Source organism: Acanthaster planci, linkage group LG14 (genome assembly GCF_054643075.1).
Source record: "Acanthaster planci isolate LZ-2023a linkage group LG14, COTS_SCS, whole genome shotgun sequence".
NCBI classification, from domain to species: domain Eukaryota; kingdom Metazoa; phylum Echinodermata; class Asteroidea; order Valvatida; family Acanthasteridae; genus Acanthaster; species Acanthaster planci.
Genome location: NC_141790.1, coordinates 9996672 through 10019365, shown reverse-complemented (window position 1 = coordinate 10019365; position 22694 = coordinate 9996672). Strand labels below are relative to the sequence as shown.

Below are 22694 nucleotides of genomic sequence, written 5' to 3'. Positions count from 1 at the left end.
ATGTCTATTGATAAAGGTACAATGGTCTGCTTTTAGCAATCCACTGATTGTCTGCTAGGAGGGTATATAAGGCCCATGTGACTGGGCAAAACATTTTTACAGAACACTGGCTGGGACGCATCTCTGTAGCTCGGCAGGCGGCGGTCCATCTTGTTCTGTTTAATTTGCTACAGTGAAGCTGTATGTAGTCTGTCAGCGTTTTCCTTCTACGTCATCCTGTAAGTTTGCAATTTTGTTTCCTTATGTTTAAATCCTGTGTTGTCGAGTGACATGGGGAACTAGCCTGGTCAATATCACCTTTTTCGGAAAATTAAGAGAAAGGTGTTAATTTTTTTCAATACTTTTTCCTGGGACCAAAGTTTACCTGTGTTTGGTGGAATTATTTTCTCGAGTTTGTTTATTAACTGGCAGGTATGGCCCCATGGTGGCTCTCCATTACAGTGTGGTTGGTGGTTTGTTAGTCTTTAATCTTTAAAGTTTGTAACAACATCTGAAATCTGCCTGCAAGATATTAGTATGATTCAAACCAATGGATCCTGTTTTGTGTCACCGAAATGTTGCATCAAAGTCTTTTCAATATCCTGATTAAGTTCACCAAACGTGGCACTTCATAAATCCAGAATAGTGATTTTAACATTTAATACTTGCAGTCGGAAATAGACTGATATTACAAAATCAGTCACCTCAAGGAGCCCATGGTCTCTATCAGGAACTGTATCTGTTTATAGATATGTGCTGACTGGTCGCGGCTGTTCGAGTTGTGACCTGGTGTTACTTCCACAGTAGCATAATGAAATGTAGTTAGAAGAGACCTGGGGGATGTATAAGCTACCATAAAGCAGTCGCAAAGTTTGTACAGGTTCAGGCATGACCGGAAACTGACCTGGAGACAAAAATTACCTCATGGAGTAATGGTGTAATTTTGGAGGCGTGGCTGCTCCTTTTGGTGGTTGGTCATGGCTGTTTGGGTTGTGACCTGGTATTACTTATACTTCCACAGCAGCATGGTAAAATGTAGTTTGAAGGGACCTGAGAGATGCATAAGCTACCATAAAACAGTCGTACAGGTTTAGGCATGACCGGGAACTGACCAGTGATGAGAATCTCCATGTGGTGACAACACCCTTTGTTTTTGGGCGTGGCTGCCCTGAATGTTACAGATGTCAATGTTCCTCTAAAAAACTTTAACAAAATACACAAACACAAGAACATTTTTCCTTTTGTTGTTCATAAAATACTGGGAAGAGATTTATTCATTTCACAAATGACTGATTCTGATCCGCCAAATTTCCCTTAGGCAAAGAACGCTTACGAAAGTTCAAGCGAAACCTTTAATGAGGAACACTCTCAGAAAAAATGGCAATGCATAACAAAGTGCATTGATAAAAGTATTACTTTTTTTAAAATGCACACATAAAAGACTGCTGGCGCTCAATAATAAATAGGACAAGGTGTTTTAATACACATTCGACTCAGTCAGAACAACATATCTTACGGTATCCGTCGGTCAGTAAATGGGTACAATTTCAATTATGCGTGATTTGCCGCATCTAACTTGTGAATGATTATCGTCAAACTGGGCCATCCAGGTTTTTTTCCATATTAATGACACACCGATGCATTGACGTCCTCACGGTCGTGGACAGCTTTCTCCGCATGCTTGTCAGCGGCGATCTGGAGGAGTTCGGCCGTCTCAGCCTTCCCTGTCTCCTGGACCATCCTGGTGAAGGCACTGTCTTCCTTCTTGAGCAGAACGTAAGGCTCCTCGAACTCGATCAGCCGCCCAGCGTCAAGTACCTGGCGGGGGGGGGGGGGTTCAGCTATTATCGACGGGAATGAACAAGGTTGGTTTCTCAGCAAAGCAAGGTCATTCGAGAACAAGGTATCCAAGCGTGGAGAGGCATGGCAGCGCCGATAGAGCAGACCTCGTGCGTGCGCACTATATGACTGTTCCCGAATGACCTCGGACAAGCTTCATAATAGATTGGAACAGCTCAATACAACACCTGGAAGGATTTTATTAAAATAATAGTACAGTTTAACGTGCTTTGCATGAAAATATTCCTTCCCCTTTACGGTACACTGTTTTTCTTTTCTTTTATTCTCTCTTCTTTTGGATGCAATTAATTTTTGCTCTGATGATAGCTGTGTTATTTTATGACAGTTGAGGACGTGGTTGATGTAGTGACATTTATGGCATGTAAGTGTATTTTACACCTCTTGCACAAACTTGAGCCCAACATATGGCTTGATAAGAATGCTTTTGATCCATTTATTTCAGAAATTCCCCCTACAAGTCCAATTCATGTAACATTTGACTCATACCATGACCTTGTCGGAGTCCATGATGGTGTTGAGGCGGTGAGCTATGGTCAGGACCGTGCAGTGCTTGAATCTCTGTCGGATAGTCACTTGAATCAACTGGTCAGTTCTGTATTTGAATAATAGAGGTAACAACAGTCGAAGCACAGAGCTTTAAGAATCACCACAATGCAATTATTTTGATATTTTCTATCGTAAACATGAAATGAGTAAATGGTTAAGTTTATTCTCTTATGAGGCTTTAAGAAGTCCATATGAAAATGAACAGGGACACTGTATCGTAACCAACCAATGAACCAGTTACGTGTTTCAAAATGGTGTGCTTATTCGAGGAATATCACCAGACATCACACGAGCTCGGATATGTTCATATATTATTAGTCGCAACGCTGACCTCTGTCACAGCACAAAGGCGAAACAAACACGCTCACCTGACGTCCACGTTGGCCGTGGCTTCGTCCACCATCAGGATCTTGTTCTTACGTAGGATGGCCCTGGCCAGGCACAGCAGTTGTCTCTGACCTACGCTGAAGTTGGTGCCTCCCTCTGTCAGGACTGCCTCTAGCTTGTCGGGAAGTTTTTCCACTGCCGGCTTCAACTCCACCTGTTGATGATTTTGTGTGTGTGGGTATGCAAGGAAACAAGCTTCGTGATCGGTGTGGCATTGTTATCGTTATTGTGGCAGCGTATGCAGGACTATGACATTGGGAAAGGTCGGTGCTAGGTTTTTGCGACGTCAGGACCTAAGAGTTTATCTTGATTCACAACTGAAAGATTTTCCTTATATCCGATCACCAATCATATATACCTCATAAATTCGAGATGGGCATGCTCAGACGCAACACCTCTTCAAGTTTGTGAGTCAAACCATGGAGGAATGGTCCAACTTGAATTACGTTCCATCCTGCCTTCGAACTTTGAATCAATCAATACTGGCAGTGCCCAAATGCTGGATAACACAGTTCATGTCTACATTATTAAGAAGACAGACTAACTTTACCCAACTATTTCACGCACAACACACCTCTTCAATGGCTCTCCATATATCACAATCAACGTGCTCATTCAATGGATCCAGGTTCTTCCGCAGTGTTCCGCTGAACAGGACTGGATCCTAAGGAAATGAGAAATCAACAGTATCGAAGTTATCAACTATTCCATGACCAATAACGATGGCATGCGATGTTCATAAAGTGAAAGGAAAGTACACGCAGCTAAGCTTACTTCATTTTACTAGCATATGTTTCACGAGGAAGGTTTGAGAGTATATCTAGGCTCAGGACTGTGCAACTCTCCGGATCATTGCGTTTCCGAATTTGCAAATTTTGAAAGGGGAATCCAAGAAAACCTTTACCTGTGGGATGAAGGAGACCTTCTTGCGGAGGTCGTGCAGCCCTATCAGAGTCGTGTTGATACCGTCTATCATGATGGCGCCCGTGGGTTCGGCCAGTCGCATCAACACCGTCATGAGGGAGCTTTTGCCTGCCCCAGTCCTGCCCACGATGCCGACCTGAAAGCCAAAATACAAATTACTGGTTATTTGGCAAAAACAGCCCCTTAACCTGATATTTGCGATATCGGACTTTATTTTCTGCAGCCATACCTTTTCCTTCGGCTTGATGGAGCAGCTGATGTTTTGCAGCACCCGAGGCCCGTCATCGGTGTATCTGAGGGAGGTATCTTGAAGCGTGACGCATCCATCTCGTGGCCAGTCAGGAGGCGGTTTATGGTCGGTCTCCAATGGAGCCTCAGGCTTGATATCGATGTATTGACACACACGCTCCACAGATGTCATCTGAGTGTACAGAAGTTGACGGTGGTGTTGCCATAAATACGCTGTCTCTTTTAAAACTATTTCCGTTAAGTATAGACTCTCAGCCTACTAGAAAATCAGCAGAAATTCATACAGATATACACTTACCTGATTTTCTAACTCCGCCCACTGTCGAACCGCCCACTGGAACGCCCCCATGAGGCTGATGGCGTACGTCAGCGACAGGCCGACAATGCCAGAGTTCAGATTAAGAACTAAGCAAAGGCATCGAAATAATTGAACATTAGAGATTTGCCCTTATATTCAAACACGAAATCTGGCCTAGCGGTGTTTTAGTGAGATTCCCTTAGAAATTTGGCTCCAAAAATGAGATACAAACTCAAGGGTGGTCGTCAAAATTGAAGGCCAAGTGAGCAGTAAAGCTGTAAAAAGGCCTAGCAAAAGCCAAGAATTGTATATAGGGCGTTCGTTTGAAACTTACGGCCAGCAGCCATGACGCTTGTGAAGCTAACTCCACAAATGAACAAGGTGCTGAAGAAATCCAGCTGCACTCCAAACCAGTGAGATGTGGCCAGGAAGAGGAACCAGGCCCGGGTGTGGCCGTCCAGGTACCCGTCGAACTCTGCAGTGAAACGCCGCTCGGCCCTGAACGCCCGGACTGTGCTCAGACCAGTCAGAGCAGCCGACAAGTGAGAAAACACGGGGCTGCGAGCTGCAAACCGGGACGCATGCATGGGTTTTATAATTGAACTATGGAAATCTTGCACAAAAGAAAACTGTGGAAAATACAGGTCTTTTTACCAAGATACAATTAGTGAGAAAACCCACTTAAAACTTAGTTCCTACAATGACACCACGCATAGAAATGTGACTCCTTACATACAAAACGACACAACTAAATGAACAATTCATAAACAACTACTTTTCAAATAAGGCAATCTGAAATTTTCAAACCCATGTATGTCAAAATTACAAATGAAAAACTGAAGTCGTTTCAAATAATCTCAGAAAATCGAAAAAGAAACTCAAAAAATATTGTTAAAACAAGTAAACTTGACAGGTTTGTAGTAGCGTCATGAATATATCTTTTATTGAGCATGTGGGGTTCTGTAAAGAACCGGTGATATTCAAAGTTTCGGACAGTAGGCTCTGTCTGTCGTCAGTGATGAGGCAGCCTATATGGTGTGTAGAGGGCACTAAGGTGCTGAAAGGATGCTAACTCGGGACCCAACTGAGGTCACCGGGGTGCCGGCAAACCAGTGAGGCGTGTCAGTCTGAGGGAGGGGAATGAGGGGGAAGGTAGCCAAGGGTATAGGGGACCTGTTGGACTGAGATATAAGGATGGGACGCCAGATATCGCTGATGTGGAAACCAAAGTCTAGTGGTACTGTGTTGTTCTTGGTGATTTCGATAGCTTCTCTGATGCGGGGCAGGTACCAGTGCTTGATGCTGGTGAGGAGTTCAGCTTTGCTCCAGTCGACCAAGCGGTCTTCGATGTGAGAGTGCTTGATGACGGCAGACTTGACGTATTCCCCTTTCTGTCATGGGCTTTGTGTTAAATCTGGCAGGGAGGTCCATGCCGGTCTCGCTGATGTACAGTTTGCAACATTTGCAGGGGATCTTGTACACTCCACGCAAGATCAACTGAAACAAAGCTGAACTCCTCAACAGCATCAAACACTGGTACCTGCGCTGCATCAGAAGAGCCATCGAAATCACCGAGAACAGCACAGTACCACAAGACATCCTCACATCTCAGTCCAATGGGTCCCCCAGGACAATTTCAGCCTATGGGTCCCCATATCCTTGGCCAACCCCCCCCCACACACACACACAAGTGTGTATTTGCCTGCAACTGGGGACCCCCTATTGTTCCTCTTTTGTTTGTACTTTAACTTTTTTAGAAGACCACCCATATGTTTTGTACACACTTGTCAATCGGGGACCCTCTGTCAATCGGGGACCTTATTGTCCGCTATTGTTCAGGGTCCCCAATTGAATGCAGAAACAAACTCACACTCCCCTCCCTCAGACTGACACGCCTTACTGGTTTGCCAGCACCCCAGTGACCTCTGTTGGATCCAGAGTTAGCATCCTCTCCACACCTCACTGCCCTCCACACAAGCTGCCTCATTACTGGACCCTCTGCAGTCTCCCGACGACGGACAGAGCATACTGTCCGAAACGTTGAGTACCACTGGTTCTTTTCAGAACCCTACATATTAAAAAAAATGATATATCCATGGTGCTACTGAAAATCTATCTAATTTACCTGCCAAATCCACCGTGAAAAGCTTCAAATCTCATTATTGAAATCGTCCAACGTATTTTGAGGTTTACACATTCTCTAACTTTAATTCCTTAATGGTGAATGTAAAATCATATGAAATCAGGCGATAAAAGACTCTAAGGGTTAATGCATAGACACTGGTGACAATAACTGAACGCACCTATTCCCTCTAATCTCCTGACGTCTCGAGAGGAGGCTAAGTAGTATCTTTTTGTGAGGAATAACACGATTGTGATGGGGAGGGTGAAAGCGAGGCAAAATGGATTGAAGATGGAAATCAAGATGATAATGGCGATGGTATTCAAGGTAATCTGCAGAAGAAGTTAAAAAAGAAAGAAATCACAACTTAGGAAAAGACGAATTCTTGAAGTTTACCTCTGGTATTTCGTAATACAGTCAATATCATTTGTGAGGGAATTGTTGCCGTCGAACTCAGTACGTCTTGCAATAACGTCGAACGGTCTTTTTCTTTAACTGTTAAGTGACAAATTATTTGAAATTGAACTAAACCCATTGTGTTGATGTTTATTTGCATAGCTTTGCAAAACTATTGCCTTATTACCTGCAGAAAGTCTGTGAATGTTCCTGGCAAAACATCGTCCATAAAGCCGATATCCTTGGCAAAACGATTCAGAATCCGACCTGAAATGTGACAATTTTATCATTCAGTGTCTCCCAGGACAAACTCGTCAGTGTAATTTCTACCGGAGACACAAGTAGTAATGATCTCATGTTAATTCACCCATATCCATTGAGCAGACCATGCGGACTGGATAAGGCAAATTACACTCTTCATCGTGTGCGAATCATGTGTCAATAATTGTCCAATGACGATCTTCTAAAACTTCGAGTTTGGCAATGGGAAGGCCCTTGACCATTGTCTTCCTGCACGCGGCCACTCGATCCCTATTAACGGATTCGTGGGAAATCACTAAAAGGCAACCATCACATTGACTTCACAATGCAGACGCTCACAGTCTGACTATACGTTTTACCTCCTGGATTTCTATCAAAGAACTGCATGGGTGCTCTGATTATAGAGGCAAACATTTGGTTGTGAAGAGCCCTGGAGGACGTCACGAACAGATGGAAGAACAGAAGGCTCCGGACAAACAAGACGAGCGTGGATCCTCCACACAGCATGGCGTAAATTCTGGCATAGTGCAGCTTGTCGTGCTTGGTACCATTGTGATTGTCCTGTAGGTAATGCGAAATCTGATGTGGAAACAGATTGAAAATTAAATGAGCAACGACCTCAACAAAGGATGTTCTATTAGAAATTCGCTGACGATTTGCTGACCTGATTCCTGGCCGCTACATCCTTCTCTTCCTCGTCAGTCCACGTGGCCAGCCAGATGTCCGTGAAATTCAGCGCAGCCTGAAAGCAAAGCCAACTGTCTGTTAACTTGTTGAACCGTTGGTCATGGTGCTGTTAGAAATTCTTGACGTCAGGAAGTACAAATGAATTAATGAACAAAGCATAATACCCTTCTTGGAGACGAGATATCCTGTACATCCCCCGTATCCCATCCCCGGAATTTACGCCGACTGTTTCTCCGGTTTTTAGTATGAAGACAACTCAGTCAACTGTGGCCAAAGCTTGTGTTTTTTTAAGTGATCCTGTAGAGTTATGCACCAAGATACCGATAAGCAGCCGGCGTTCTCCTATGTCAGTGGTTTCCGCGTTCAATTCCATCCAGTCTGTGGTGCTCTTACCTGTGCACCGACCACAACGACCACAAGGGTAAGCAGAAAGACGAATCCCGCCGCAGCCCGAAAGAACCGGATGTACACCTTCCAGTTGACGGTACCCACTGCCATCTCCTCCGGAGTGATGTCCACAGGTGTCTCTGCCTACAACAAAATGGCGACAAGCCAGACACGGAGAGCAAGAGGACGTGAGAAGGGACGACCAACAAAAGAAGGGGGAGGAGAAACAAATAAAGGGAAATTTACTGAAATGGGAGGATGCATTACACAAGGGCAGAGATTATAGTTATCAACACATTCTTCTTCGAACTGTTATCAATATATATTCTGGGTGAAAACATGTATATTCCGTATTTCCAAAGATGGATTTGCACCCGGGGATGTTTATTGATTTTAGATTTTTGCCCTGCCCGACGTGTATTAAAGCACAGTATACTCCGTGTTTGCCCCGAAGACTTGTGAAAAAACCACAAGGGTACACGGGTGGGACCCAAACCCACGACTTCCTGCTTACTGGTGCAGACGTCTTAACCACTCGACCACCAAACTTGCTGGTGTCGGTTGGCTGATTCCAGACAGATGTAGCAGGGGGTACTTCGAGCAACTATTTCCAAGGATGGATTAGCGCCGGGAAGATGTTAATTAACTTTAGATTTATAAAGTATACAGTGTTATAATACACGTCGGGCAGGGCAAAATTATAAAATAATGTATATTTCCATTATGTTATTTGAAGCATGGTCACAATTTTTGTGCTTATATAAAAGTAGGACACCAACCTCATCTTGGTCTGGACAAAACAAAGCATTTGAGCATGTTGATATTTGCTTTTCGCACGTCTTCGGTTCGAGGACCTGCTTCTTTTCTCCAATGTCGTCACTGTCGTCAGATTTCTTCTTCAGGAGGGCGGCAAAGTCCACGCCTTCCTCCTGCAGCTCTTGGTAGGTCCCATAGCCGGCTACACGTCCCTGTCAAAGTATGTCACACCCCAGGGAAAAAGGAAATCAGTCATCACCAGAGAAATTTGGACAGCCCCGATCGGCTCTTGAGGTTAGCAAGTTTCACTGAAATGTCTCTACAAGCAAAATGTTCTCCTTGTGCAGTCAATCTCACACAATCAGCATGACTGCATCTGACCTTGTTCAAAATTGGCAAACTCAACCTGATAATGACTGAGCAACAAGAAATTCCAGATTTTAAGTTTTCTACAGCTGTAATTTCGGAATAACCTGTTTCAGGATGAGAATCTTATCAGCCTTGTCCAGGAACTGCAGATGATGAGTTACCAGGATCCGCACCTTGTCCCTCATTTGATGAAAGAGGCACCTTTGAAAAACAAACTCTATCCTTTACACAACAAATACATGCGCTGAGGAACTGGGGGGGTTGACAGATTCGTCAAACTGCAGTACACATGAGAGCTCAGAAGATAACTGTTGAACAGCCAAAGCCAATACTTAGCGGTATTAAAAGAAGGTTTCTTTGTCGATGCGTCTGTGCGCTTACAACAAGAATGAGATGTGCAAGTATCCCGGGGAGAGCAGATTTTGGAACTACTTGCACGCACCGTCAGAAGATGTTTATCCTCAATCGTTAACCCATGTCCGCAGTACATCTAAGCGTGTGAGTACAGGCGAACTCAGCTCTCATTTGATTCACCAGTTGCCTAACTGTAACATAGTAATAACGGTCATACAATCTAATTTCTTCATTTGAATGAGATTGAAAGGTTTAATGCTGATGAAGCTGATGAAAATCAGTGTTTTAAGACCAAACCACATTCACGCAGGACAGGTAAAAGAGGGTCGTTTTGAGTACGTCAAAATGAAAAGAGTATAGGACGAAAAGAAATACAAATAGCCGACTTTTCAAAAAGGTGCCTCCCGACTGCTGGATCCACTGCACTCAGGGGATCATCTAGCAGATACACATCGGCTTCACTGTACATGGCTCGAGCCAGGCTGACCCTTGCCCTCTGACCTCCGCTAAGGGTCACCCCACGCTCGCCGACCAGCGTCTGATCTCCATGTGGTAGCAGGTCAATATCCTGTGGATGCAAGATTAATTTTTGTATCCAATGTCTTCAAGCTACATCTGTGAAACTTTGTGTCAATTTTCCCTTTTCACATACCAATTTCCAAATTTAGAGATACATTAACCGGGTTTGAACTGTGTTTAAATATAAGTTTCATTTAAATACGAATAAGCAATTTGGGTGAAGGGCGAGCAGCTGCGGCTTCGTTAATTCAGTCTCTTGGGTTTGCGACCAATTTACTCAGTGGAGCTTCCTGATTAGCTTTAAAAGAGGTAAAATGTTTTCATTTGACCGTTTTACGGTTTAGTTAATCAAACAATGGATTTGGGGGCAGAGATAAGGCCATTGCTATAGATGATACCTGGATTTTCAAAAATGGCCTCTGTCTCCTAGGACTTACCCTGGTGAGTGCACATTGCTTGATGACTCGCTGGTACTTTGGCGACTCGTACACACTCCCAAAGAGGATGTTGTCCCTGAGTGAGCCAGACAGGATCCAGGGTTGCTGAGCCGTGTAGCCAACCCGACCGGTCACGGCGCTCACTCCTGATACGGACGGAAGCTCTCCCAGCAGGGCCATCAACAGGGAAGACTAGCGCGAGAAAATAAACAAAGCATATGTAGAGAAACTTAAAAAATTTCATAATACCTTTGAGGATCAGTTTGAATGTATACTGTCTGTATATACCAACTCTTACATGTCTTGGTATCTACATCATCCATCGTACATCCTATGCTGGTGCTGTATAGACACCAAGGGTGTTGGTGCAGTAAAGCTAGCATTGAGCCCAGTTTCCTAAGCACAAGTGTTCAATATACATGTAGATACAGTGGCTGGCATACGTCCGTTATCCTTGTGCGGTATACAAGTAGATTTCAAAGGTCACCGTGGTGAAACCTGGTGTTCTAAACTTTTTCTGATGTACAGAGAGTCTTTTGCTTCACAGGTCCTAATAAACACTAAGGATATTATAGGTCAACCGATTCCTAGTTTTTGTCCCAGGTTAAGGTGTTCAAATGATTCTTATGTTTGACTGTATCAATACAAGGATGTTACAGACCCTTCGGGTCTATTTGTCTGCTACCTAAATTATCCAAGAGTGGTGTTGAATTAACACCACGCTTTTGGCGTTAAAAGAATAAGTGTTTATGACTCACCTTTCCACATCCAACAGGACCGATCACCGCGAGAAGCTCTCCTGGCTCAACCCGAAAACTGATGTCATGGAGCACGGTGTTGCTGACATCCTTGTTTCAACAACGTATTCAAAATAGGATAAAATATCTACATGAAAAGGCACTTTCATTGTGAATTACTGTGTGATCAAAGCGTTAAAATTAATGTGTGAGTCTGAAAGTTAACAGATTGATGCTAAACCAATGGAATGTTGAGCAAACTGCGTGCTTGAGCAAAGCAAATCAAGGATACATCTTGGACAATGTTGCTAAACCAGCAGCGCGGGTCCTGGTTTGTGTTTCTGTGGTGCCATTATAATCCAATTCTTCTCTTCAACCTGGAGTCATTGAATATGAGTTGGATATAGCAAGGAGGGGCCTTTCAATTTTCATTCGCAAAGGCTTCACGGGTAGAATGGGTTAGATACAGTGGAAATGGGTATACCTTGTTCCAGGATCCATACACATTTTTCACAACAATTCCTTTCCCATTTGCTCCATCAAGGGAAGGTAAAGGCTTGTCAAGATCGTCATCTTCCTCGATCTCAGCAGGACCAACATAACCTCCAACCTCCTCATCTCCCTCGGATTGGATCAGATAGTTCGTGCTGTTTGTTCGGGCTTCCTTTTCCAGGCGTTGTGAGGGGTCCGTCCTTTCTTCCGCGGGGCTCCCATCATTAGCTTCCCTCGGAGCAACAACGCCATTTGCAGTTATCTCGTCCAACAGAATCGCAGGCTTTACCACTCCAACATTGTAATTAACATCAGTATTTGGTCTATTTGGGTGTGTCTCAAGCTCTTCCATAAGCAGAAATTTCTGGTATTAAAGGTTGAAAGTAGCATAAGCGAGACAATGCAAGATCCATACACTTAATTGTGCGTTGCGTAATTCTGGGTGTGATCTAATGTTCATAATTTGACAAAGAAAAGCACATTTTAAGCCCATTATATTTAGTGTGGTTTGGGGTTGTGAGTTATGGCCATTGACCTCATCCCTTGATTTCCAATCTTTGTCCTCACCTGAATCCTACGGATAGAGACGAGTCCCTCCGCCCCGTTCATCAAGGCGAACGGGAAGAATACGCACAGGCAGATTCGAGCGCTGTAGTACAACGAGAGCACTGGGAACACCTTGGAGGCCGTGACAGGATTGCCAAGCGAGGCGTAGACCAAGAACGTGGCCATTGTTGTCAGTAAGGTGCCGTTGAACAACAGGGAAAAGATTAGCGCGCGTAAGTAAGAGCTGTGCAGTATCTTGCGTATCTCCTTGCTGCAGACCAAAACAGCAAAAAGAATTGGACATTTCTCCATCTTACAATGTCCATGCATGTAAAGAAGAGACTGAGAGAAAACTATAGAAAACTTGCAGTTACAAAATGGACAGACATCTGTTAAGAAGATAATTTGAGAAGAATCAATCTTTCAGTTTTTAGCATCTTGATGAAATCAATAGGTCATCTTCGGGAAATTTCCTTCTCAGCTACTTGCAAGGGAGCATTCCTGTTGCTTCCATTCCATTTGGACTTGAGTTTAGCTTTTCCATTTGGAAACTTATTACCCTCTTTTGAATAGTGCCTGCGACTGAATTGAGAAACAATTCACGGGATGAAAGTGTAATTGCTGCTTTATAACAGCTTTGGTTGGAGGATCAACCTACCCTCGGCTTTCGGTAACTAGTTTTCCAAAGGATTGCTCCCAAGCGTAGATCTTGATGACGCGCATCCCCGAGATCACTTCATTCATGATGCGTAGTCTTGCATCCGACAACAAGGCCGTCTTAGATCTGAAAGACACGGCAAGACTTGGATTATTATATTTTGAAAAAGGGAGAAAGCATGGGTGGTTTTATTAAGAAGTAAAGGAAAGCACATCTACTGAATAGAAACACAGACTTCTGCTCTTTCACCTCAACTTGGAAAATAGTTTCCCCGTGTAAACTTGAAGGGGTGCCATCAATATCATGCTGGAGATCCCTGCCACGCATGAAACTCCGATCTCTCGCCAGCACAAGACAAACACCATAATTAGCTGGAATGGTGCTATCCAAACGTAATGTATGAACTTGAAGGCCTGCAAAACAGATTTTTCAGAGATTCACAGAATACCTTCAAGAATGATAATATGGCAACGTAAAAAGAAGATCCATGCCACGTTTGCAGTTTTTAGTTCAGAGGGAAAAATTAATTTTATTTTAATAAATCACTGGTTCAGATACAAAACGTGTATCAAGCACTTACAATCCTGTCCCACAAGAAATTCTTGTCCATCAGTAATTAGTTGATTTTTAAGAAACTTCTATTTTAGAGACCATACATTTGCATTTTTGTGATCCCACCTGAAAATATGCACTAATTTTAATCGTAAACAATCTTGATGCTCACCGTAACTTTCAGTGGTCGGTTTACTGAAAAGTGTAGTTGACAATTCTATTCGTCGATACCTCAGGCTGGACTGGAGCCCACGACAATCTGTTTGCTAGAGCTGCTGTATTAACCATTCGACCGCTGAACTGGTTGGGGTCGGCCATCCGACCGGCTGGGCAGTAGGAGCAATTAAAGAAATATTTCTCACACTTACCGGATCGAATCTGTTGACGTCATTGGAGAGGATGTTCACTAGCTGACCGATTGTGGTCTCACCGAGAGCAAGGTTGCTGAGCTTCAGTGCCTTCAACAGTGAATGTTATACAGTTAGAGTGCTGCCAGTATTCACAAAATAAAAATCGAAATGTCTGTTGTCTATTGATTTCAAGTCATGCCTTTTTTGTGCTGATACGTAATATTCTGGTAAACCCCAGTGGACTGCAGGAGATGCCAACTTGAGCTCAGAAAAAAAGACCCCGTTACCTTTCTGAAGACGAGGGCTGAGCAGGCAGTTCTGAGCCTCATCCCCGTCAGGCCGAAGCCGAAGAAGCAAAAGTGGTGGGAGACTACGAGACCTAAGGAGGACAAGGAGAGACCGGCGGCCTGCAGGTAGGCCTCTTTAGTTGACACGAGGTCCGTGGAGAAATACAAAACTAGTCGTGCCAACATCAGCGGCTGGGCCATCTTCAAGAAAACCTCCTACCAACCATGTCCATGACAGGAATAACAACCTTATCAGACGATGCAAAAGTGGGAGCCATTCGAATTTTCTTCGAGTCAAATTCAGAGCAAATAAAAACGAATATCGGACAAAGCCTTAAATTCCCTCAGACGTTCATTTTCAGCAATACATTCAACAGTTCTTTTAAAGGTGACACTATATCCATACAGTTACCTTCGTCTAGCAATTTAGAACGACGTTTTCGTTTCTTTGTGGTTCCTTTTTTCTTCACGCTCTAACATATGAATATATTTCCACCGTTCAATTAAAGGAAAGCCTCTTTTATAGAGCAAGCAGAAATACTTTTAAAGATCAGGCCAATAGTTACCTCAAAGAAAGCGGCCAAGCCGTAGCACATGAACTTCAGACCAAAGGCTCTGAGCAACGCCCATCGGAGGGACGGAGGCTTCCCTGTATCCTTACTTTTCTCCAATTCTTTATTCCATTCGCTGGCAAATAAATAAATAAATAAACAAACTGCTACTATCTTGTCTGCACAGGCATGCAATGTAGTATCTGGCACAACCACAGAAAAAAGCTTTACAGTGAAAACCGTATTTTGTTGGGGAATAATACTCTTTTGGTGGCATGAGTGTAAGGAATGCAGGTATCCGGCTCGAGAAAGACCATGAGGGGATGCATTGGCAGACCTGTGTATATATAGAGAGAGTAGCACCAACTTAAGATTTTGGAACCAAAATGGCTGTCCATTATGTGTGCGGTGCAGCATACGGCTCTTGTATACTAATTTTCCATGTGCACCACGGTTAATCCACCATTTTGATTGCAACGATCGAGACAATCGTTTTGCAACTCTCTGGCTCCGATAGTATAGGAGCTGCAATTCGCTAGTTCATGAACGGCTACGAAATGCATGCGTTGTGATCGCGTCGCTACCAACAAAAACGATCACCCCGTGGCTCCTTTTGAACAGATGAAGGGGTGTTTTGCCCGAGGCTGATACAGACACCTAATTTGAGGTGTGTGATGACCAATCCTGTTCAAACAAAGATTAGTCCATAACTAGCTCATATGATATACGTACTTGTTTAAATTAAATTTATTCTGAATTAAACTAACTTTAAACTGTACAGAGTTCGTGTTAAATATGCAAACAACGAAATGCAAATGAAAAATATTAATAAATAAATATGAAAACAATTCCAAAATGAACAACAGTATTTTACTCAAAGATAGCAGTGAAAATCAACACATTTCCTATCTTTTGTGTCCACGGAAGCAACGAATGCTTTTACAAAAGTTTGTCAAATTATTTTAAATCAATGTTGTTGTTGTTGCTTACCTTTCGAGTTTACTCACTAACATACCCGCGGAGTCTTCGGGCAAAACATCATACAAATCTTCTTCCATAAGAGGTCTCCTATACCCTTGACGGAAGAAGCCGAACATCCAGCTGCAAACCGGGAAAAGAAAATCTTTAAGAAAAAATTACCTAAAAGCATGGAAGTAAACAAAGGGTCATATCTGTATACTCAGTTTTTAAAGGACTATTCCAGCAAGATTAGGGTGCAGATAGAACCTAACCAGGAAGACACGAATGATTGAAGATTATGGATTTTGAAAACATTATTGCAGGTTTTAAAAATATTTAGTAGAACTTTTGGAGAATAACATATACCTTTGCAAGTATTACTTTAAGCGTAATTTGCTTATTTCACGCTCTCACACTATGAATTGAAGGCATTTACTAGTTTACTGAGAAGAAAGATGTTGGTGGACAAGACGGAAAAGGACAAATAAGAGCTGAGTGTCTCGACTATTACGTGAAGACTATTGCGGTAGATATGCTTTATAAGATCAACGCTGAGTTCAGTGGTATCCAAGGTGATATTCGTTTTTTGTAGTTTAATAATCCATATTATGGTTTACACGATTGTTTATTTAAGCTTTAATCAGTCTCTGAAGATGTAAGGATAATAGCAGTCGCTCTCGCCAAGGCAAAGCTTTACTTCATTTGTATAGCCATTCAGCCAAGGAGATAGAACATTAGTTCGAGGTTTGCCCTACCTTAAGACATCCAATATCTTGCAGACAGGTATCGATCGGGATTAATTCCCTAACAATCACGAGCAATAAATACAGCAAGGCCGTTAACACTGGCTCATTCTTCCCCAATCCATTTTCCGAGGATTATCCGCCCCCGAATCACTAGGCCTACTTGCAGGCCGCTGTTTCGCCGTTGCTTGGAATACATTGATACACATCTCGGTTTAATTGGTAAGCGATAGGCCCAGCGGTTGCGCCATTTGAGGACAAAAATGACCACCACCCAAGAATGAAGTGTTACTGAATGGTATTATCGGACTCCCAACTCCACTTTCGATGTCGCTCTCCAGTGGGCCTATATTGCTCGTTAAGAAGTCTTCGTTTCACGGAAAGTAAAGTCGATTTATTATGTCAACCATGGGCACGCATTATTCTGTTCTATGGGATGACATAAGACATCGATAGCAATTTGTTTATCTGGGATTATTCAAGATGCCGAAATCCACCAAAAGAGAATATTCTGGGTAGACTAAGGTGTCGTGCCAGTAACTACAGCGTTGAGACCTATACACCCCTTAAATAGACTCTTAAACAAAGTCTACTCTCTGTAGGTACATGAGTGAGATACCGCACTCCCCAAGACAGTGGGCCTCTTATAAATCTACTCGAAAAGTGGAAACCACTGAGAAAAAGGAGCCAAATAAAAGACAACTCTCTTTCAAATGGTCTTTTGTAATTATATATAGCTCCAAATTTCACTTTTTGTAGAGGGTTTTACTCTTCTCAGAGTGGTTTTTAACCCTCCTTTTCGAGTGGTTTCCACTCCTCGGAGTGGTTTTATAGAGGATGCACCCGTTTTGAAAGTGAGGTTTCACTTTTTTGTCTTGTAAGGTAACGTCACTTCCAGCAAGAAGATGCAGATGCCTGAAGAAACACTTAGCCTTTTTGAGGCCGAAACAGGTTCAGCAATATGTTGGAATTTCATTGGGGGAATTATTTGGGGGGGTTGGGTGGGTTTTTTGGTGCTAAAAGGGTAGAAACCATTGTAATTCTGTTCATCCCAAACTCGGCAGGTATCAGAATCGAAATTTGCATTGCAATTTATCATTTTTGTACTATTTTTCCCTTCAGTTTAACACTTCATTAAATAGTACGAATAGGGAGATAAAGGCGATACCTTCCTAACCGAAGAAAATGGGAAATGGGATGAATGTCGCAAGTGGAGTTTAAAACTAAAAGTCCGATTATTTTCCACACGTTTAAAATCTTTCATATATGCTAAATGTCAAACTGTACTGAACATTTTACCTAGTGTATTAGATATTCATTCTCATCCATACAACAGGTCAAACTAAAAAAAATCTTAACCAATACGAACTCCACCGTATCACAATTTCATTTCATGTTCAAGTCACCTTTCCATACTTCTTAAGAAAAAGACCAGTGTGTGCCAGAGAGTCCCCATTTGCAACTCAAGCTCATAGCAGTTCCCAGGAGACATGGAAACTTTTGCAGTGCAAGAAAACATAGTGACTTCTGAAGTTAAAATAGAAAGATGGGGTCCCTTTGTCAAACAACCGGTCCACCATTCTACTTCGAAGGCGCAGTTTGATTAGAGATTTGATTTTTATTAATTCAGTTTACTGCCTGCATAATGGAATATAATGTTCTCTGTAATTGTACAGTGAAGCCCCCCTTGACTTGTGATTTCAAGAACGTCTTATAATATGTTGTGGCCTATTAGTTGGAGGCCAAATACTTGCCGCCGCTGATTTTCTTTGGCTGTGGGATACTTGCAAATGAGGAATTCCGATTTATTGGCCAATAGAAACACTGCTTTCGTAGCTGTTCGGTATGGGCGGCACATATCAACTTCAGCCCAGCTTGCAACACAATAAAACACCGTTTTCAACCCACCAATTACCCTAATCAGCTTTATAAGTATGTTGAATGAGCGTACGGAAAGTGCGTGCTTTCATTTTGGGGGCTTCAGGAAACAAGCTGCCACCAACTTAAGTAAAATGGTCTTTACAAATTACCATTTCTTTCAGGATATTATTTCAGTTGCAAAAAAACCCGCTATGCTATGACACCCTTTGTCCTGGGACCATACGTTCCAGCTAGCTGATGTATGAGGCATAAATTGTTCATTCTAAATTTAAGATTTAGAATTTTTTGAAAAAAAATAATTCCAAAGTAATATTAACTGTAAATTAATTTATTACTTCATGTCGTTCTATGTCTTGTTTCATCTGTATCAATACTGTACAAGTACCTCCTTTTTTCTCCAGAGGGGAATGGCACTTCAATAATGGAAACATTGACGGCTATATTCAAATCTGAATCACTAAATACTGAACACCTGTTTTCAGTCTTGTTCTCCATGCGGCTTTGACTGGGGTACAAGTTCCCAAATTTGTCTGATAAGCTTGCCGAGTTAAATTTCTGAGGGCAAGCTCACCGAAGTTCGTTTGGCACACTCGCCAGGTGGGCGCAGGGCATTTTCAGGTTTTTGAAGCTTTATGTGCAAGTCGTTGAAAGGGGACAAACATGCCCACTGCTAGGCTGGTGAATTAAAAAAATTCACACAATGCTGACTCTATCAATGCCAAGGTTTAATGGAACATTGACAGAGTAGTTGATCTAGACAGCTTTTCCTGGAAACCCACTCTCAAAGCTGTTCACTTTGAGGTGTCTGAGAAAACCAGTTTGTTGTCGCTATTTTCAACATCCCTTCCAAGTCGAACAATGCAGGTTCTCGTATTTCGCGTTCTAGCATGTTCGAAATATCGCCACTCATTTGAAAACTTCCAGTCATGTGAACTCACTTCATAATCAAATGCACAATGTTATGAGAGCAGAATATCAAGCTTCGACGTTGATCCTCGCTATGAACCGGAAATTTTCGAGGAACTTACATGAAAAATGCTTGGGAGAAGATTCCTGCCCCTAGGAGTGGATGTGGCTGTCTTTTGCTCTGGTGTGAAACCTTGGAAGGCTCAGTGATCTCGGACGCTGGAGCGCGATGACACTTACTGTCGGTGGCTGAAGAAGTCCTGCTGCTTTGGGTCGCCATTATAGCTTATCTGTGCCGCCACGGTACTCAATTGTATGATGCTACAGTATTGATCAGTAGATCAGGCTAACTATAATAGGGCCAGAATCCGACGCGTCTGCATCACCTTGACTGGTATATGTAATCGACACGAGGCCACACTCCAGACACATTTGAAAATGGTTGTGTACATTATCTTGCATAGGGCCTAGTAAACCTACAAATTTGCATTGACGTATGTCAGAGTTTGAAGCATACTCGGCCATTTGTTGTATGTACAAAGCTATGAGAACCTTACTGCTGTGTTTTAATTTTGGTTTTTTTTGGGGGGGGGCCTTAGGACAATATGGTCTACGACTGGATCTGCGATCAGCTGAAAAAAACCCTCATCAATTAAAAGAGCCATATTGGTTGGGAGCGTTAGCAGCAATGCGACTGTAACGTGAGCATTTCATAGTCATCTGTGAACTAGCGAAATCAGTGCAGTTCTTACCAAAGGAAACTCTGTTGCTAGGAGAATTGCGCCCTCTCTCGGTCCTGGTCAGGTGGATAGGAGAAACCGACACAATGACGTCACGTTTTTGTTTTCATATGCACTTTCCTTGAGGATTTGATGGCTCGATAGCTGTCCCATCTCACTGCCATAGTGGAAGTACGTGTAAAAAATGACGTCATTGTGTCCTATGGGTCCCTTAAAAAACTCCTCGTGGGTTAAACCAATTCCCCATAACTCAGCATTAATTTGGACCGACTAAAATTTGGCTGACGCGTATATAGCAGACTCACTGAAAGATGTGAGAAGAGTATTTAAAGAGAGTGAGGGTATAACTGGCGAAAACAAACGTCACTATTCTGTTGTGCTATCGCCAAATCACATAGTTGACTTGGGGTTTGATCCCCGCTATGAACTGTGTGGGAACTACACAAAATAGTTGGGAGACAATTCCTGTCCTGGGCAATGGATATGGCTTTCCACCCAGGTACGATGCCTGTGAAGGATCAGTGACCCCTAGATGCTGGAGTGCGATGGCATTTGCTGTTGTCCACTGATGTAGGCCTGCTGCTCCGGGCACAATTTTCCCCCCAAACTGTATCCGTTTCCTGTCTTGTTATTGGTCTGTTATATGTGTATTGAATGCGTGGTTCTCCTCACAAACCAAACTCATGGTGAGAATGTTACTTTCCCACTTGTTATTTGCAAGTTTTAAAAAAAGAGTTGTAGGCCTAAAACGAGAGAGATGATTCCAACCTTAGACAGAGAATTTCAAGTCAGGAGTATTCCCAACCAATCCACACATTGGCTGCCAGGCTCCGCTGAATTGAAAGCCTGTTTACCTTGTTATGTACATGAACATGTGACCACCACAGAGACATGGACAGAATTATGAATAATGTATAAGCACATAGGGAGCCCTCTTTCGAAATGGTTGGATCTCGTTTGGGGGAAAAGTACGCGTCGGGCGGGGCCACTATGATAATTTGCTTGTGCGGCCACGAAGCTCTGTCGCACTATGTTATTGATCAATGATTATGCAAAAACTGACGGTATTTCGTCGTGCAATCCCATTTAGAGTGTAACAAAGACTATTACTACAGTGCATTTAATCTTACATTTAAGTTGCGTAAATTTGTGCCAGAAATTGGTGGAAATGGGGAAGAGACACTGCAGGGGTGGGTTGACCTGTTTGACGGAAATTTGAGAGGGGGGAGTCTGACACCATATGGCACTATAATAGGACGATGTCAATGTACATCTGTGATACCTGTTTTAAATTCCTGCAGAATGTTGTCCCAAGGCGTAATTAGCGTCACCCACACCGGACGCCCTAAAGCCCCTACCGCCACAGAATGTCTACCGTACCTAGGCCCCATCCCCACACCAACTCCGCAGTATCCTACAGTCGACTAACATCCAAGTCTATCATTCTGCACCCAACAAGCTGCAGTCAGTATTCCACACCAACAAGGACAAGCACCCACCCAGCAGTCACCCAGGTGTATTTAGCATTCCATGTGAGTGCGGCCAAGTATACGTCGGAGAAACTGGCAGGAATCTCCTAACCAGGCTTCAAGAGCACCGTGCACACCGCCGACGAGGAGAATACAAGTCGGCCACTGTCAAACATGCACACTCCTCGGACCACTAAATCAAATTGGACAAGTCCAGGAAGCCCGGGAACACCGTCCCCAAGATATCAGTTTCAAGCTCAACGACATCTGGCGCCCATTGCCAGCACCCAAGTCGACCCCCACCCCCGGGGTTACATGACCCACAAATTTCGTTCCACCACTTCCGGATTACCTTTAAACCCACCTGTCCACTCGAGTCCGGGCACACTCTTCTGATGATGGCCAGAACATCCTGGCCGAAACGTCGAGTTAGCCCTCACCAGTTCTTTTATTACCACGCCTATTCCAAAAGAGGTTTGTCCCATGGTGTAGTACACGTAAGCCTATATCTCCTGTAACTTCCATCCTACAAAGCTTCAAATCTTACTTATTTCTGGAAAATCCTTCTTACACAAAGGTACAATTACCTGAAGTCACGCATATCGCACTGTTTCCCCTTCTTCCGTTTGAACTGTCCTGGAGGGCTCCTGTGAGTTTCGCGCGCACGATGGTTGGAAATTTTAATTAATTTGAATTGTACAATGCCTGCCACTGAATTTATAAACCAATTCATGGGTTTGAAATGAAGTTTCGCACTTGTTTAATCCGCATACTGTAACAGCCACCCTACCCCCTGCTGTCAGTGACTGTTCCCAGGCGTAGATTTTGATGACACACACCCTCGAGATCACCTCACTTATACGAGTTTCGCATCAGACAAGTCATCTGACATCGTCTTAGATCTGAAAAATGTGCCAAGAGTTGGTCTCTTAAAGGTAAGAAGAAAACAATTTATGCCTAAATGTATGACAAAAGGGCATCTGGCTTTACCTTAACTTAGAAAACAACTTCTCCGTGTATCCTTGAAAGGGCGTCATCAAGAACCTGATGGAGAGCCCTGCCAGGCAAGAAACTCCGATCTCTCACCAGCACAAGACGATCTCCACAATCAGCTGAATATGGTGCAATCAACAGGGAAGATTCCAAAGGGCCGTCGCCAAACGGAAAGCTGCCACCTGTCCTGAAGAACAAAGAGCAATGACAAGGTAAGGTTTTAACCTCACTGAAAACATTACATGGTGCATAAAACAGTAGACGCTCAGAAAAAAAATACCATGATAATAACATAAGA

At 43.2% G+C, this 22694-nt stretch overlaps 1 protein-coding gene across 1 annotated transcript; it reads right to left on the bottom strand.

The window, feature by feature from the left end:
• Window positions 1-1213: 1213 nt before the first annotated feature.
• LOC110980775 (ATP-binding cassette sub-family C member 4-like) lies at window positions 1214-22577 on the bottom strand. The gene is made up of 27 exons (XM_022237734.2): window positions 22394-22577; window positions 15695-15805; window positions 14720-14840; window positions 14154-14369; window positions 13885-13974; window positions 13214-13377; window positions 12965-13090; window positions 12328-12577; window positions 11753-12124; window positions 11290-11379; window positions 10532-10723; window positions 9962-10143; window positions 9326-9422; window positions 8876-9064; window positions 8103-8240; window positions 7687-7764; window positions 7382-7601; window positions 6949-7028; window positions 6547-6697; window positions 4578-4808; window positions 4244-4350; window positions 3926-4117; window positions 3677-3832; window positions 3347-3436; window positions 2754-2926; window positions 2326-2431; window positions 1214-1797 (listed from the first exon to the last, which is right to left on the bottom strand). The coding sequence occupies exons 1-27, from the start codon at window positions 22438-22440 to the stop codon at window positions 1603-1605; spliced, it is 4164 nt and encodes a 1387-aa protein (XP_022093426.2). The 5' UTR covers window positions 22441-22577; the 3' UTR covers window positions 1214-1602.
• Window positions 22578-22694: the final 117 nt, after the last annotated feature.

Coding starts and splice junctions, on each gene's coding strand:
- LOC110980775 (XM_022237734.2), bottom strand. CDS start 22,440: ATGACGCCCTTTCAAGGATACACGGAGAAGTTGTTTTCTAAGTTAAG. Junction 7,602..7,686: donor ATGTAGCGGCCAGGAATCAG/GTCAGCAAATCG, acceptor TTTCCACATCAG/ATTTCGCATTACCTACAGGA. Junction 4,351..4,577: donor AAGCGTCATGGCTGCTGGCC/GTAAGTTTCAAA, acceptor GCCTTTGCTTAG/TTCTTAATCTGAACTCTGGC.